Genomic DNA, 13,598 nt, shown 5'->3' on the forward strand with positions numbered 1-13,598 from the left:
TATTTAAACTGAGGGGGGGGGGGGCTGCAAATATACGCCATTGTCTTGTTTATTCGTCACATGAAATCAAAGAAGTGAGACAATATTAGGTGAACTTTCATTTTTTTTAATCAATTCTTCAAAGCAAACCTAACCTAGTTATTTCCTATTTAACGGCTGCAAAGCTACAGCGCCCCCGCATGGCCACTTTACATAACACAATGGGTAACGGCTAAAAGGAAAAGAATTTATTATATGACGTTCTCCTACAAGGGTAGCATTCATGGGATTTGGTCATTTTATTCTCACATCAAGCCTGAAAAATAGGTGAGATTAAGAAATATAGAGAGATTGGGGGAAAGACTGGTCTCATCATTACCCTAAATTGAAGCTCTGAATTCCACTTAATAAACTACATCACACTTGCTCAGTACTGCAGTTTTTTAACTTCTGGTATCATTTTCCTACATTGGGCAGTACCGGAATCATGAGAATAAGAAGTGGGCACCACCACAAAATGGCTGCCACAAAATGGCGGAGGCACAACAAACCACAAAATGTTAGTGGTTGCAAGATCATCATCCTCCTCTATGAAAGAGGTAACTATTTCTGAATGGGCACTTCCTAAAGATGCAAAGCCCTTTTGAGCTCTTCCAAAACAACTCCTCCTCTGATGAGATGCAGGAAAGCCAGGCATGTGCTTTGTAACATTCTGCTGGGTAGTGAAGCCAGTCTGATAGATGTATACTTCCATGCATCTGAGGAAATTAGCATTGTCTCATAAAAGTTCACAATAAAATACGTTTTGTTAGTTTTTAGGACACTACTGAACTCCCATGCATGTTTGCTTTTACGAAGAACATGGAAACACATCAGCAAACACCATATTGGTGACCACTTACCTATATTAAAAGGATTCAGTTCTTACTATGCATGCAGCTGGGAAAGGAGTATAGATTACCATAAATGTCATAAAGTGGTTTTGTTTTAGAACAACCCAAAACAAATGGAGCATTTCAGCAAACCAAGACAGTGTCTTACAATCCATAGGAATTATGAAGTGTGCATGCACATGGAAGCTTATACCCAGAATTAAACTTTGTTGGTCTTAAAAGTGCCACTAGACTCAAATTTTGTTCTAATCAATAGGTGAATCTGGAATAAGTGGCAGAAGATTAATATTGTGCTGTGAGAACAGCTTCAACCAAGGATAATTCTTCTGATTAATTAGAAGCTATGTGTTTATAAACAACAAAACCCTACTTGGTTTCCCCATAGCAAAACTTGGTCAAGGTTATTTCTCTGCACTTTCTACTTCCATCTTAATTTTGGGCATAGCTCACTCATGACTAAGAAAATAGTCTCTTGCTAAATCACAGTACTGCAAAACTGCCATAACAGATAGCTTGAACTCACCATTATCTCAGAACCAGAGCATGTTTTGACTTGCAGAGTTCACCCCTGAAAAATATGAGGTGATAATAAAGAGTTCCCACAAGCAAAAAGCATATGCCCCACCATGCTCCTGGGATGAGAGAAGGGGCTTCCTGATGATAGCAAACTTATGCTAAGGCACACTTCTTGAAGACCACTTAGAGAACGGTGCCAAACTCTGAAATAGTATCCCCTCCCCTGTTTTTTTTCCTTCCCTCCAATGCAAAAATAACAGAAGGAGTTAAAACTATTTCATTGATTCATTCATTCAGTTGACGCTGTGCTCTCCCTGCTTACAAAGGGAAGATTACTCAAGTCACAATCCTAAATAACCGTACGTGTAGCCTGATCTTATGCCAGTTTTACTCGGAAGTACATTCAGTTGGTTTAGCTCTCAAGTCAGCGTGCATAGAATTATATAGCCTTCCCTTGGAAGAAAACCCCCCATAGAAAACGGTTATTTCAAATGAAGCAAGGCTATGCTCCATTTTCTAAATGCACTTGCCAGAATTCGTGCAAATGAAGGAGATACTTGATCAGGACCGGGGGGGGGGGGGGGGATGGAAACAGGTGGATGGGAGGGGACTGTTCCCTCCTTTATAAGTTGCAAGAAAAGCAGCACCATCACCTTGAAGCTCGCATAGCACGCTGTTCCTCCCACTGCGTCGTTAGACTCGCGTGCAGATGCAGAGACGCCTACATATCCCAGAGGGCTTAGCCACCGTGGGAGTTTCCCGTCCCTTCCTGTCTGCTAGAGCGAGGCATCCTGGGACTTAAAGTTCTTTTTTTTTTGGTCGGCCTGTTCTGTGGAGGCCTCGTTTTCCCAGCATGCAGAGGGAAGGCGTGACGCAGAATACGGCGCGTCGTTCTCGGCGACCGCAAGAGCGGCACTGCAACTCCTGCCAACTGCGGGCACCGCTGCTGCCGCCTTCGCGACCTCCTCTTGCTCCTGGGGCGGCGGTGGCAGCAGCGCGGTGGCCCCTTGGGCGGCGTTGGGAGGGCCCGGGCAGGGGGATGGCGGAGCCGGGCGGGGTGCCATCTGGCACAGGTGGGGCCGGGGGAAGCTGCGCGGGGTCCGCAGCTGCTAACCCGGCCTCGCTGCCCCCTGGCGACGCTCAGCTTATCGCCATTATAGTCGGGCAGCTCAAGAGCCGCGGCCTTTTCGACGCTTTCCGCAGGGACTGCCTGGCCGACGTGGATACCAAGGTGGGGGCTTTCTCCCTTCCCCCGCACCCCTGGGAAGTGTTTAACCTCTTGAACCCTTATGAAGCTGTCTTATACTGAATCAGACCCTTGGTCCATCAAAGTCAGTATTGTCTACTCAGACTGGCAGCGGCTCTCCAGGGTCTCAAGCTGAGGTTTTTCACACCTATTTGCCTGGACCCTTTTTTGGAGATGCCGGGGATTGAACCTGGGACCTTCTGCTTCCCAAGCAGATGCTCTACCACTGAGCCACCGTCCCTCCTACATATGAAGCTGCCTTATACTGAATCAGACCCTTGGTCCATCAAAGTCGGTATTGTCTACTCAGACTGGCAGCGGCTCTCCAGGGTCTCAAGCTGAGGTTTTTCACACCTATTTGCCTGGACCCTTTTTAGTTGGAGATGCCAGGGATTGAACCTGGGACCTTCTGCTTCCCAAGCAGATGCTCTACCACTGAGCCACCATCCTTCCACCCTCTGTTACTAGCTCTTGCCTTCCCCGGTGACTGCACGGGCAAGGGGGTGACGTGAAGTGTACATACTCAGCGCATCTGTCTCATTTATATTTCCATTGTCAACCTTGAAATTTTTAACGCTAAAAATATTACCGTAGATAATGCTGGCTCCTTCCTCCCGGGATGAGAGTTCTTACAGGGCAATCCTTTGCAGGATTACTGCAGTCTGAAACTCATTGAAATCATTAGTCTTCGTCTGCAGTAACTGTCTGTACTCGGTTCTGCTTTTTTTCTCTTTTCACCCTCATCCCATTACAGGTGGGCAAGACGAAACCACTTGCCCAGCCTGTGCTCATCTTCCTGTAAGGCGCTTTTGAAAAATTGTTGGGGCTTTTGTTGCTGCTCTTGAAAAAGGAAACGGCTTCTGAATGTGGGTAGTTGTAGGAAATGTTGTCGAGTTGCAGCTGATAGATGGCGGCCACATAGAGTTTTCAAGGCAAGAGACAATTCGAGGTGGTTTGTCCTTGCCTGCCTCTGCTTAGGAGCCCTGGATTTCCTTCTGGCCTTCTCTTCTGCTTCTGAATATGGGGGTCCCATTCGGCCATCATTACTGATACTTGCTGATGGACTTTTCTTCCATGAATTTATTAATTCTCCTTTAATATATAAAAAGTGGCTGCTACCACATCCTGTGGTAGTAATTGTGTTGTATGAAGAAGCACTTTATTTTTTTTTTAATTGAATCCACTACTCCCTATTGAGCTATATGGTTTTTTGTGTGCAAAGTAATGCACTTTGTTTCTAATTTGTCTCTTAAGCTATTCCGAGGGGGGGGGGGGAAGCAAGTAGAACCTGTCAAAAATTAGTGGCAGGATACAAAACTGCATTTCAGGGATAGATTATCAAGCGTCTTTGGGCATGTATATTAACTGAACTGTTCTGTTTAGCCAGCCTATCAGAATTTGAGACAGAAAGTGGACAATTTTGTATCTACTCACCTGGATAAGCAGGAATGGAACCCAGCAATGAACAAAAACCAGTTGCGGAATGGCCTGAGGCAGAGTGTGACACAGTAAGTGAAATGTTTTTTGAATAATTGTCCAGGTCAAATGATTTGTGGGTTAGAAATTAATTTTGCAGTAGTTTTCCTTTAACATTGATGGGCTATATAGCTATAAGTTTACCTTGTCAATTGTGGTTCCTGATCATTATAAGTTTTGGTCCTAAGCAAAATGACACCCTTTCAGTGGTATCAGAAGAGTGCAATTAATTAGAAGAGTGTTAATTACTGTCATGTTTTTCTCAGAACAGAATTTGTAAGACCCTAATGAACAGATACAAGCATCCATCAGATTCCAAAAGAAAGAAACATCTTACTAGCTTGTTGCCTTTTAGGAATGCTCTTTTTTTGCTCATTTTCATCATGAGGAGCAGCAGCTTGAACAGTCTAGATCAGGGGTGTCAAACGTGCAGCCCAGGGGCCAATTCAGACCCCTAGAGGACTCCTATCAGGCCCCCGAGCAACTGGCTCTTGTCTGCTTCCTTCTCCCTCTCTCTTGCTTCCTTCTGCATCTCAACTTGCTTTGCAAGGTTTGCTCAATTGCACAGGAGCTACAGAGCAAAACTTTAATTTTCTCCATTAGTTAAGGCTCCTCCCCCACCTGGTCCCCTGAGGAAAAATACAAAGAAAGCACCTTTAAGACCAAGAAGTGCTAATGTTTTAAGCATGGCTTAAGGTTTTTTTTAATCTTTAGTTGTGTTGGTCTGTGCCCATTAAAAAGTTTATATCTCTGCTACCTAATCTTAAATAGGAACACACATGGCCTGGCCTGACAAGGTCTCGTTTATGTCAGATCCGGCCCTCATAACAAATGAGTTCGACACCTGTGGTCTAAATGGCTTTATTTTATTTTTGTCCAGCAGAGAGCAGTGGCAACACATGGTTTTCGTTTGGTTCCGGTGCTGCTGTAGCTAATCCATTATGTTCCACACAGCGTGAGAGTTTTTGGCTGTCAGTTTTAGCCATATACTATCAATTATATACAATCTGTGGTATTTAAAAATGTCTTTTCTTTCTGCAAGCTGTTTACTGGTATATGGAGTATTATTTCCAGCAGAAGGTGGAATAATGTATGTTGCTTTTTGAAGACAGTAGGGGAAGTAATAGATTCCAATATGCAGTTGCTTGTATCAGTATATTCTGAAATCAATGGAAAACACCATGTGAATGTTGCTGTTGATATTACACTATTACCTAGAGAGCTGAAAATCTTGATGCCATACGTATGAAACTGCCTTATACTGAATCAGACCTTTGGTCCATCAAAGTCAGTATTGTCTACTCAGACTGGCAGTAGCTCTCCAGGGTCTCAAGCTGGGGTTTTTCACACCTATTTACCTGGACCCTTTTTTGGAGATGCCAGGGATTGAACCTGGGACCTTCTGCTTCCCAAGCAGATGCTCTACCACTGAGCCACCGTCCCTCCCCTGATCTGAGCCAAGCATCAGTAATAGGTTTCAAAAATTTCAAAAAAATTGTTGTAATGTGCTTGGAATGAGGTGGGCTGACTTTAAAAGACTTGTAAGCTTTAACTGCTTAATTGGTACAAATGCAGTTCTTCATCCCTCTTCTTCTTCCCCCATGACTTCAGAGCAGCTTAAGCCAATAGCAGCCAGATGGGCTGGGGTATTTTCATTCTGTCATGAAGCTTGCTTGGGTGACTTGGGTCAATCACTCTCAGCTTAATCTACCTCAGAGTTGTTATGAGGGTAAAATGGGAGCAAAAGGAAAAAAATGCATGTTGCCCTGAGCTACTTTGAGGAAGGTTGGTATAAAATACACACGATGGTTTGAAGGACCTTCGTAGGAGTGCAGGACACATGGCAAAAGTTGAAAAAAGGGATAATTGAAATATATCTAATTCTCAATATGGCTTCATCTGTGGATATTTAAATCTACATTGAGGCCGTGAACACACAAATGTAAGAAAAAAACCTGGGTTTGCAGAAAAATCTGAAAGCTTTTTGTAAAAGCCCCCCCCCCCCCCAAGTAATAGAAGCGACACCTGTAGCTCTAAGAAAGGAGATCTCATTGGCCATTATGGTGTTGATAGGAAACCACAATATTTCCAGCCTTCAAACCTGATTTCTCTTGGTAACAGGCAGGGGGAGGGCCTTTCTAGGGCTGTTTTGGACTCCCAGTCCATCCCTGCTCCTCTCCTCCTTCCCCTGGAGGGATGACTCATTAGGACCAGGTCCACCTACAACCACAGGGCAGCATGATACCATGCAGTTTTTGTGACTTGTCCAGGTCTGGCCATACCTACCAGATGACTTGATGCCATACAACTCATCTGGGCCAAGCAGCGAGCCCAGCACAAGTTGTACAGCTCGGTTGGGCATGGCAGTGGCCACCACACAACTTACTAAACAACTTGCTATTGCAGGACTTTTACAACTTGGCCATATTTTTTTTCAGGGAGAGGCTACCAGGAGGCATAAAGAAGGAATATCTGAAAGCCAGTGCGGTGTAGTAGTTAAGAGTTTCAGACTAGGATCCCAAAGTCCCAGGTTCAGATCTCAACTCTGCTGTGGAAGCTTGTTGAATGGCCTTGGGCAAGTCATTCTCTCAGGTCTAATCTATTTTACAACGTTGGTGTGAAGATGAAAGTGAGGAGAGGAGAATGATGCAAACTGCTGTGGAACTTTGCTGGGGAGAAGGATGCGATGTAAATAAAGCTTAAGAGGGGGCAGAAAAAAGGAAGGGTTGTTGGTGAGTACGAAAAGAAGGAAGCAGGGAAAGAGGAGAGGGAGCAGAGAAAGAGGTAATAGTGTGGGGAAGATAATAACAGGGAAATGAAATAACTATGTAAGTCCTTGGTTCTTTGCTTCTTGAACATATGAAGCTGCCTTATACTGAATCAGACCCCTTGGTCCATCAAAGTCAGTATTGTCTTCTCAGACTGGCAGCGGCTCTCCAGGGTCTCAAGCTGAGGTTTTTCACACCTATTTGCCGGGACCCTTTTTTGGAGATGCCAGGGATTGAACCTGGGACCTTCTGCTTCCCAAGCAGATGCTCTGCCACCGAGCCACCGTCCCTCCCCTTCTTAATCTCAAAGTTCTATTTATGTCAAACTTAGACATACAGTTTGCTGAAATTTCACAGCATGTCACAAAAGTGTTTGGCCCTCTATTCATTTTAATTGCCGAAGCCCATGTAAAATAGGAGTATTGCAAATACCCCGGAATGCCATTAGAGATACTCAGTTCTGGCCATAATCAGGAAGTCACTCCAGAAGCTTGCATCAATTGTAACAAATTGTAACCTATTTCACAGTGATACCGTCATGGGCCTCTGTGACCTGTCCATGTGAAATAGGTATAGATGGTATCCATGCTCACAGGCTGTGGACATGCTAGTCTATCGTCCTTTAGTCAGCTGAGTCTTATTTTTCACTAGTTCTGTGGTTCCATCAGCAAAGGACATGAATTAAATCCTAAGCATTCTTTTGTTTGTGAAGCTTTAGGTAAGGGGGAAAAAATGTTGGACTATCCACTTGTCTTCCACGTACATGTTCATGTTAATGTCCCAGTTCCATTGCTTTCCAGCGTGATATAGATCTCACAAAACAGACATAGTTCAGATGATGGGAGTTTGCTTCTCTGCGACCTGCATGCCCATGCAAGGGGTGTAAGCCACAAAGCAAAGCAAAATTATGCTGTGTGCTCCTTCAAATATATTTATTTATTTATTTATTTTATGACTTCTGTCCCGCCCTTCCCAACAAGTGGCTCAGGGCAGCTTACAACACAGTATGACAAGTGGCTTATTTGGATTTATTTTTGGATTTATATCCCGCCCTATACTCTTGAGTCTCAGAGTGGTCACAATCTCCTCTACCTTCCCTCCCCCCCAACAACAAACACCCTGTGAGGTAGGTGGGGCTGAGAGTGCTTTCATAGCAGCTGCCCTTTCAAGGACGGCGGCTTCTATGAAAGCTATGGCTGACCCAAGGCCATCTCAGCATGTGCAAGTGGAGGAGTGGGGAATCAAACCCGGTTCTCCCAGATAAGCGTCCGCGCACTTATCCACTACACCAGACTGGCAGACCTTCTGCGGAAGGCAGGAACCCTGCATACATGTTGGTTTCCTTGCTTACTTTTCTTACAGACACGTTGCATGTTTGTAATATTCTAGTCCTTATTTTTTTTTTCGGCCTGTCCCAGGAGGTTGGTGCTGGATCTTGCACAAATGAAGCAGCACTCACATAAGTTAACTTTTCTTTTTTTCATCTCCCTCCCCTTTCTGCAACCTGCTGCGGCATGTTGAAATTTTACCCCGCGAACCAGTATTATGGGTATTGTGGCAATTATGCTCCCTCTAAGCTGTGGAGTCTTGCGAGCAGAAATTCTTGCTTTATGAGCTACTGGCATTGAAGTTGTAAGCTGCTGCATAAATTAGCTTGCTCTGTGGCCATTTTTCCTGAAATGAGACAAAAACGTGTGAGCCGGAGGGTTAAAAAACTGAGCTAGCTCTCACTAACTCAGCTTAGAGGGAACACTGGTTAGCTGCACAAAGAAGGAATCGGTTTACAAAGTGCACACATTCTTCTATGCTTGTGGAAGTGTCTTCTGCCAGAAGGAAACATGGTTAGGATCCATCTCATTATGAGGGGGAGACTACCAGCTGGGTACTTCTGTTGTGTGTTGCTTTTGTTGACAGTGGGGATGCGCAAGTATATCCACAGCACTTTTGCTGCTCAATGTAAAACCGGACAAGTTATAGTGCTTGGCAGACTTCTGCATCCAGAGCGCTTCTGCCATTATTGAAAGTGTGTCTTATGTGCTGGCACTGATACAGGGCTCACATGCATTGTAGGCAACTGCAGTTTTAGAAAATGGCTCAGCCTGCCAACTTCCGGGGTTGCATATGCGTCAGAATACATCTGATAAAGGTCTGGGATTTGGACCTGTGACAGACCAGAAATACTCCTTATAAAAAGTAAGATTTGAACATGATGCCCATTTCGACTTAAAGTAGTGTCTGTCGGTCTTCTATACAGTTGGGGTCATGCTAGGCTTGCAGCTGCTTTCCCAAATGCTAGGCAGTGTCTGTTTTGCCTCCCCTGGTCTGTTACAGACATGACTTAACCCCACCAGACAGTCCATGCCCTCTCATTATGTGACATAGCCCTTGCAGAAATCACTTCTTGGTTTGCGACATGCGGTTCCCCAAAAAGCTCTTTGTCGTAGTGTTTGTTTTTGTTTGTCTTGTACAAAGCGCTCATGTGTCTAGACTGGCGGATGTAAGGAGCAGGTGACGGTGGCAAGTCCGAGGGGTGAAGGCTGCCTTTCTGTTTTTTTGCTATAAATGTACCATCCAAGAAGATCACCTCTCCTCCTCTCCCACCTAGCTCTTCCAAGATGTGTCCTCCCCTTCCCACCCCCATTTGCGCCAAGGCATGTTTTCTGTTTGCTTTGTATGCCTGCAATAACTCCCATCCAATTTTCCTTTTAAGAGATTGTGACCAGATATCTGCTGACAGGTTCTGTAAAGACCCCGGGAGGTGGAAGGTTCAAACTCGGCTGGTTTTCTTTGCAGCGAGTGGAACAACTCTCCCATGGAGGACCTACCAAGAGAGCAGTAGTACGCACCACGTTAATGCTAATTGCAACTGACATGACAGCCCAGGAGAGCTCGTGGTGGCGGTAGGAGGCTTTTTTTTTTAATCTTTTTTTTTGAGGAACTGAATGACTCCTTTGTCTTTGCCCCAGGTCAGGGATGCTGGAAGCTGGAGTGGACAGAATTATTTCTCAGGTGGTAGATCCAAAACTAAATCACATCTTCAGGCCGCAAATAGAGAAGGCAATTCATGAGTTCTTGGCTGCACAGAAGAAAGAAGACTCGGTGCCAGCTCCTCCCCCCGAGCCTGAGAATCAGGATCCTTCTGCTCCATCACAAGATGCCTCGTAAGGTCTGGTATTGCCGTTGTCCTGCTCTCCCCTCCTATGTCGTTATGCACGGAGGCTTGTTGGCAACACTTCCTTGCGCTCATAACCCTTTTGTGTCATCAGTCACACAAGGAATGTCAATTAGGCTAGCCAGAAGGCCAGAACGTGGTATTCAGTGCTGAGCTAGTACCAAAATTGCAGCCAGAAGAAAGGACAAACTGTGATTTTAGTATTTGCAAACCACCTTAATTCTGCAATACTTTTAATAGGCTAGAACGGGGCTATAACAGCCTTTTACGATTAAGAGCCGAATTTTGTCAAAGTTGACAACAAGGGATCAATGAAGAGTCAGTCGTACAAATCCTATTTGCATAAATGGAACTACGATTTTAACAGTACTGATAATTGTTACGTGGGTTCTCAATCTATAAAGTTTTCACAGCCCCAAACACTGGCTGTTAAAAGAGCTATTTAGAAAGTGGCACACACAAGTTCTCACAATGTCGTAGATAAAACACAAGACCACCTTCAGAATTATTTTGGGCCACTGGCATAAATCTCTGTGTGATTCTCGCATGGATTACTAACAGCTGTTCACCTGTATCATTTTCTGCTGCATTAAGTATCTCTAAAAAACCCTTTAGTCCAATAAAAATCTTTGCTTGTCATTCCTTTCACATACTGGTTGTTGTAGTATACTACCTCTCCAGAATACCTTAACTTAAAGGGGGAGGTTCTGACTTCACACTTCTAAAGTACCACAAACTGTACTGCAAGGTCAGAGAAGAGCACCCCCCCCCCCCCCACACACACACACACTGTATTGGAGAAATGCCTCTCAAACCAAGGTTGAGACCAAGGAAAGCCCTTGTCATTCTGTAACTCAGGAAAAAGAGAGGGAGCTCCCAGAGATTACATTTTATGGTGGAGGTTCTCCAAAGCAGCAAGCTAGCCTGCTGCTTCATTGTCTCTCAAAAGCTCCAAAAAAGAACGGCCATAGATACTAACTAGCTACTAAGAGATCCTGATGAACTTTTCCACTGGCAGAAGAGCCTGTACTAGCAGAGGGCTCCTTGCACTGGAGGAAAGTGCTTGCTGTTAGGGGGGAAGTTCCATAGAATCCAGTCCATAAATTATAGACCCTTGCACATGGCAATACTTGGGAGTCTATTGCACGGTTTGTCTGCGGTCCTTACATAGCAGAGCATAAGCTTGAGTTGTAGTTCAGGCAAACTGAAGCAAAGTTTTTAAGATGGGTTGAAGGCCCTTAATTTCTGCCCCTAACCCTAGTCATTTGGCCTTAGCTTTTTGCTTCAGTTGAGAACTTTGTAAAAAAAATTGACTTTCAACAGGGCAACTATCTTGAAATCGATACAGGCAATTGTAATCAGCCAGCAGTTGTGTTAAACTATGTAATCTGATTTTTTTTTCCCCCTTTTCCTTTTGCAGTGCATTTCAGGCTTTTAAAGCGGCTGCAATCGCAAAACCCAGGCTGAATCTGATTGGGATCGTGCTACGTATCTGCCTGTTGCAGGACTGCAGCTTGTTTGCTAATATCAACCATGACTTAAGGTGAAGGATGGCAAAAGTCACGTGTGGTTTCCCCATGGTTTGGAAGGATAGGCTAAATGTGAGAGTGTTGGTCTGGGCAGAAATAGCATCTGTCTTTGCTAATGATACGTTTGGGGGTTTGCTTCTCTTGGAGGAACCGCTGGGGGGGGGAGAGGGTTCCGGTGTGATATTAGTAAAACCGGTGGTAGGAGTATAGCAGTAGGATGAAGAGCATTTGGGGATGCTTGGTTTCCTGGGAGGCTGCTGTCTGGTAGAAAGCCTTCTAGAAAAGGGTCTGGATAAAAGAGCGTTCAGCATACAAGCATGAATCTGATCACTTATCAGCAAAAGATCATTGAGCACCACACGGTAGATCAACTTTATTAATAAGTCACAGTGCCTCTCCATGTTTGATACAACTGGAAGAACTATTCATTGATGGTTTTCTAGGAATATTCAGACACAAGCCTCCAGCAGATTTGTGGGAATGGGGGGGTCTGACTTAATGTTGCAGCTCAGCGAATTTTCCATGCTCCTTGGGAACATCTGACAAAGCTGTGCAGTACAAGATGTTTTTCTGTAGGCCTTACAACCAAGTGAAGTTCTCCTGTCCATGAGATTCTTCAGGTGCCTGTTAAAAGCTGCTTAGAGAGTCATGCAAGCTCTCGAGTTGACATTTGTGCTCAAGTATTTGGTTAGCAAAATATCCAGATCTTTTATAATAAAACGTTTGAAATGCCTTAGTTGTGTGAGGGATTTTCTTTTGATACAATGCTGTCATTATTTCACAGAAATGTGCACTTTCAGTGAGATTAACAGGAAAGAATATTCATCCATGCAACACTGGTTAAGTTTTCCATGGCAGCACAAGAAGGATCAGTGCTTGTGCGAGTTCAGCAAACTGCCTGAATTCTTGGGAACCGGCCTATCAGATTGGGCATCTAGTCACCTTCCAGAGTTAATTGCAAAAATCTCCAGTCAAAATGGTCCCCAGGGCAGTTCCTGATGGAACAATCTTTGAGCCCCTTCAGTTCTCACAAGACTGCAAGAATCAGCTCAAAACTATGGGTTAAATATTGCTGGTTTCTTAATAAAGTTTTAGGTTAGGTTCATCCTCCAGAGACTGTGCCTCTGTGGCCTAAGACTACGCTCACTCTCTAGGATCAAGCAGAGTGTGTGGTGTGTCCTCGCTTGGCTTCTTCCCCACCCCACCCCCCACTTCTAATCTACCTGTCTCCTTGGACCTGTTGTTTATCCTGGTTCAGTAAATCTGTTCTTTTCAGCTTCTTGGATGCTTCTTGTTGTGTTTCTACCACACATTCCATTGAAAAAATGGGAGTGATTCCCCTCTGCTACCCCTCTGCCTTTTCCCAAGCCTCCTCTGGACTCCCCAATCCCACTTCCATCTTCCTTCTTAGTCTGATTTCATGCCTCTCTCCCTCTCTTGTAACTAAGTTCTCTGTACGTCCAGTCCCCTTTAGGGACATGTATGAACAAATGCTATTTCCTTCCCTTGGTGGGGTTTCTTTCTGCACTAGCACTGGGTGAGTAACATTTGGGGTGCTCTAACTCTTAATGATATGAGGGGTTACAGCAACTGGTATAGTTTTTTTACTTGAATATCACTGAAATTGCCTTTTTCCCCATATAATTTCATAGTAAATAGTCTGTTTGAACAAAGGTACCTCTTTTACTAGGAGTGGGTCTGTGTATGCACATGTTTTTGATCTGGGTCTGGTTATTTGTATGCATGTAGATGCCTATAGATACAGGATTTGTTTTCTGGGTAGCAGAGGGGACCACTCCCGTTTTTTTCAATGGAATGAGACTCTTGGGTGTGAATGTCTAGCACGTAGCTTAGCGCTAGCTAAATGTCAAGCAGTATCTGACATTTTGCAGGCAGAACCGCTGCTCCCAGGCTCGAATGAAAGAACCAGGACTGTGGCGTGATAATGGGAGCGCAGGTTAAACTGATGTTGAGAGGATTTCAGTTTCAAAAGAAAGATCCGTTTAAATTATGCTTGAT

General features: G+C 44.5%; 1 protein-coding gene across 1 annotated transcript; it reads left to right on the forward strand.

Annotated features, from left to right (window-relative positions):
* Positions 1–2,267: 2,267 nt before the first annotated feature.
* Positions 2,268–10,246, forward strand: BOD1 (biorientation of chromosomes in cell division 1). The gene is made up of 3 exons (XM_060240571.1): positions 2,268–2,619; positions 4,018–4,142; positions 9,845–10,246. The coding sequence occupies exons 1-3, from the start codon at positions 2,428–2,430 to the stop codon at positions 10,041–10,043; spliced, it is 516 nt and encodes a 171-aa protein (XP_060096554.1). The 5' UTR covers positions 2,268–2,427; the 3' UTR covers positions 10,044–10,246.
* The last annotated feature ends 3,352 nt before the right edge of the window (positions 10,247–13,598 follow it).

The sequence above is a fragment of the Heteronotia binoei genome, chromosome 5 (genome assembly GCF_032191835.1).
Source record: "Heteronotia binoei isolate CCM8104 ecotype False Entrance Well chromosome 5, APGP_CSIRO_Hbin_v1, whole genome shotgun sequence".
NCBI lineage: Eukaryota > Metazoa > Chordata > Lepidosauria > Squamata > Gekkonidae > Heteronotia > Heteronotia binoei.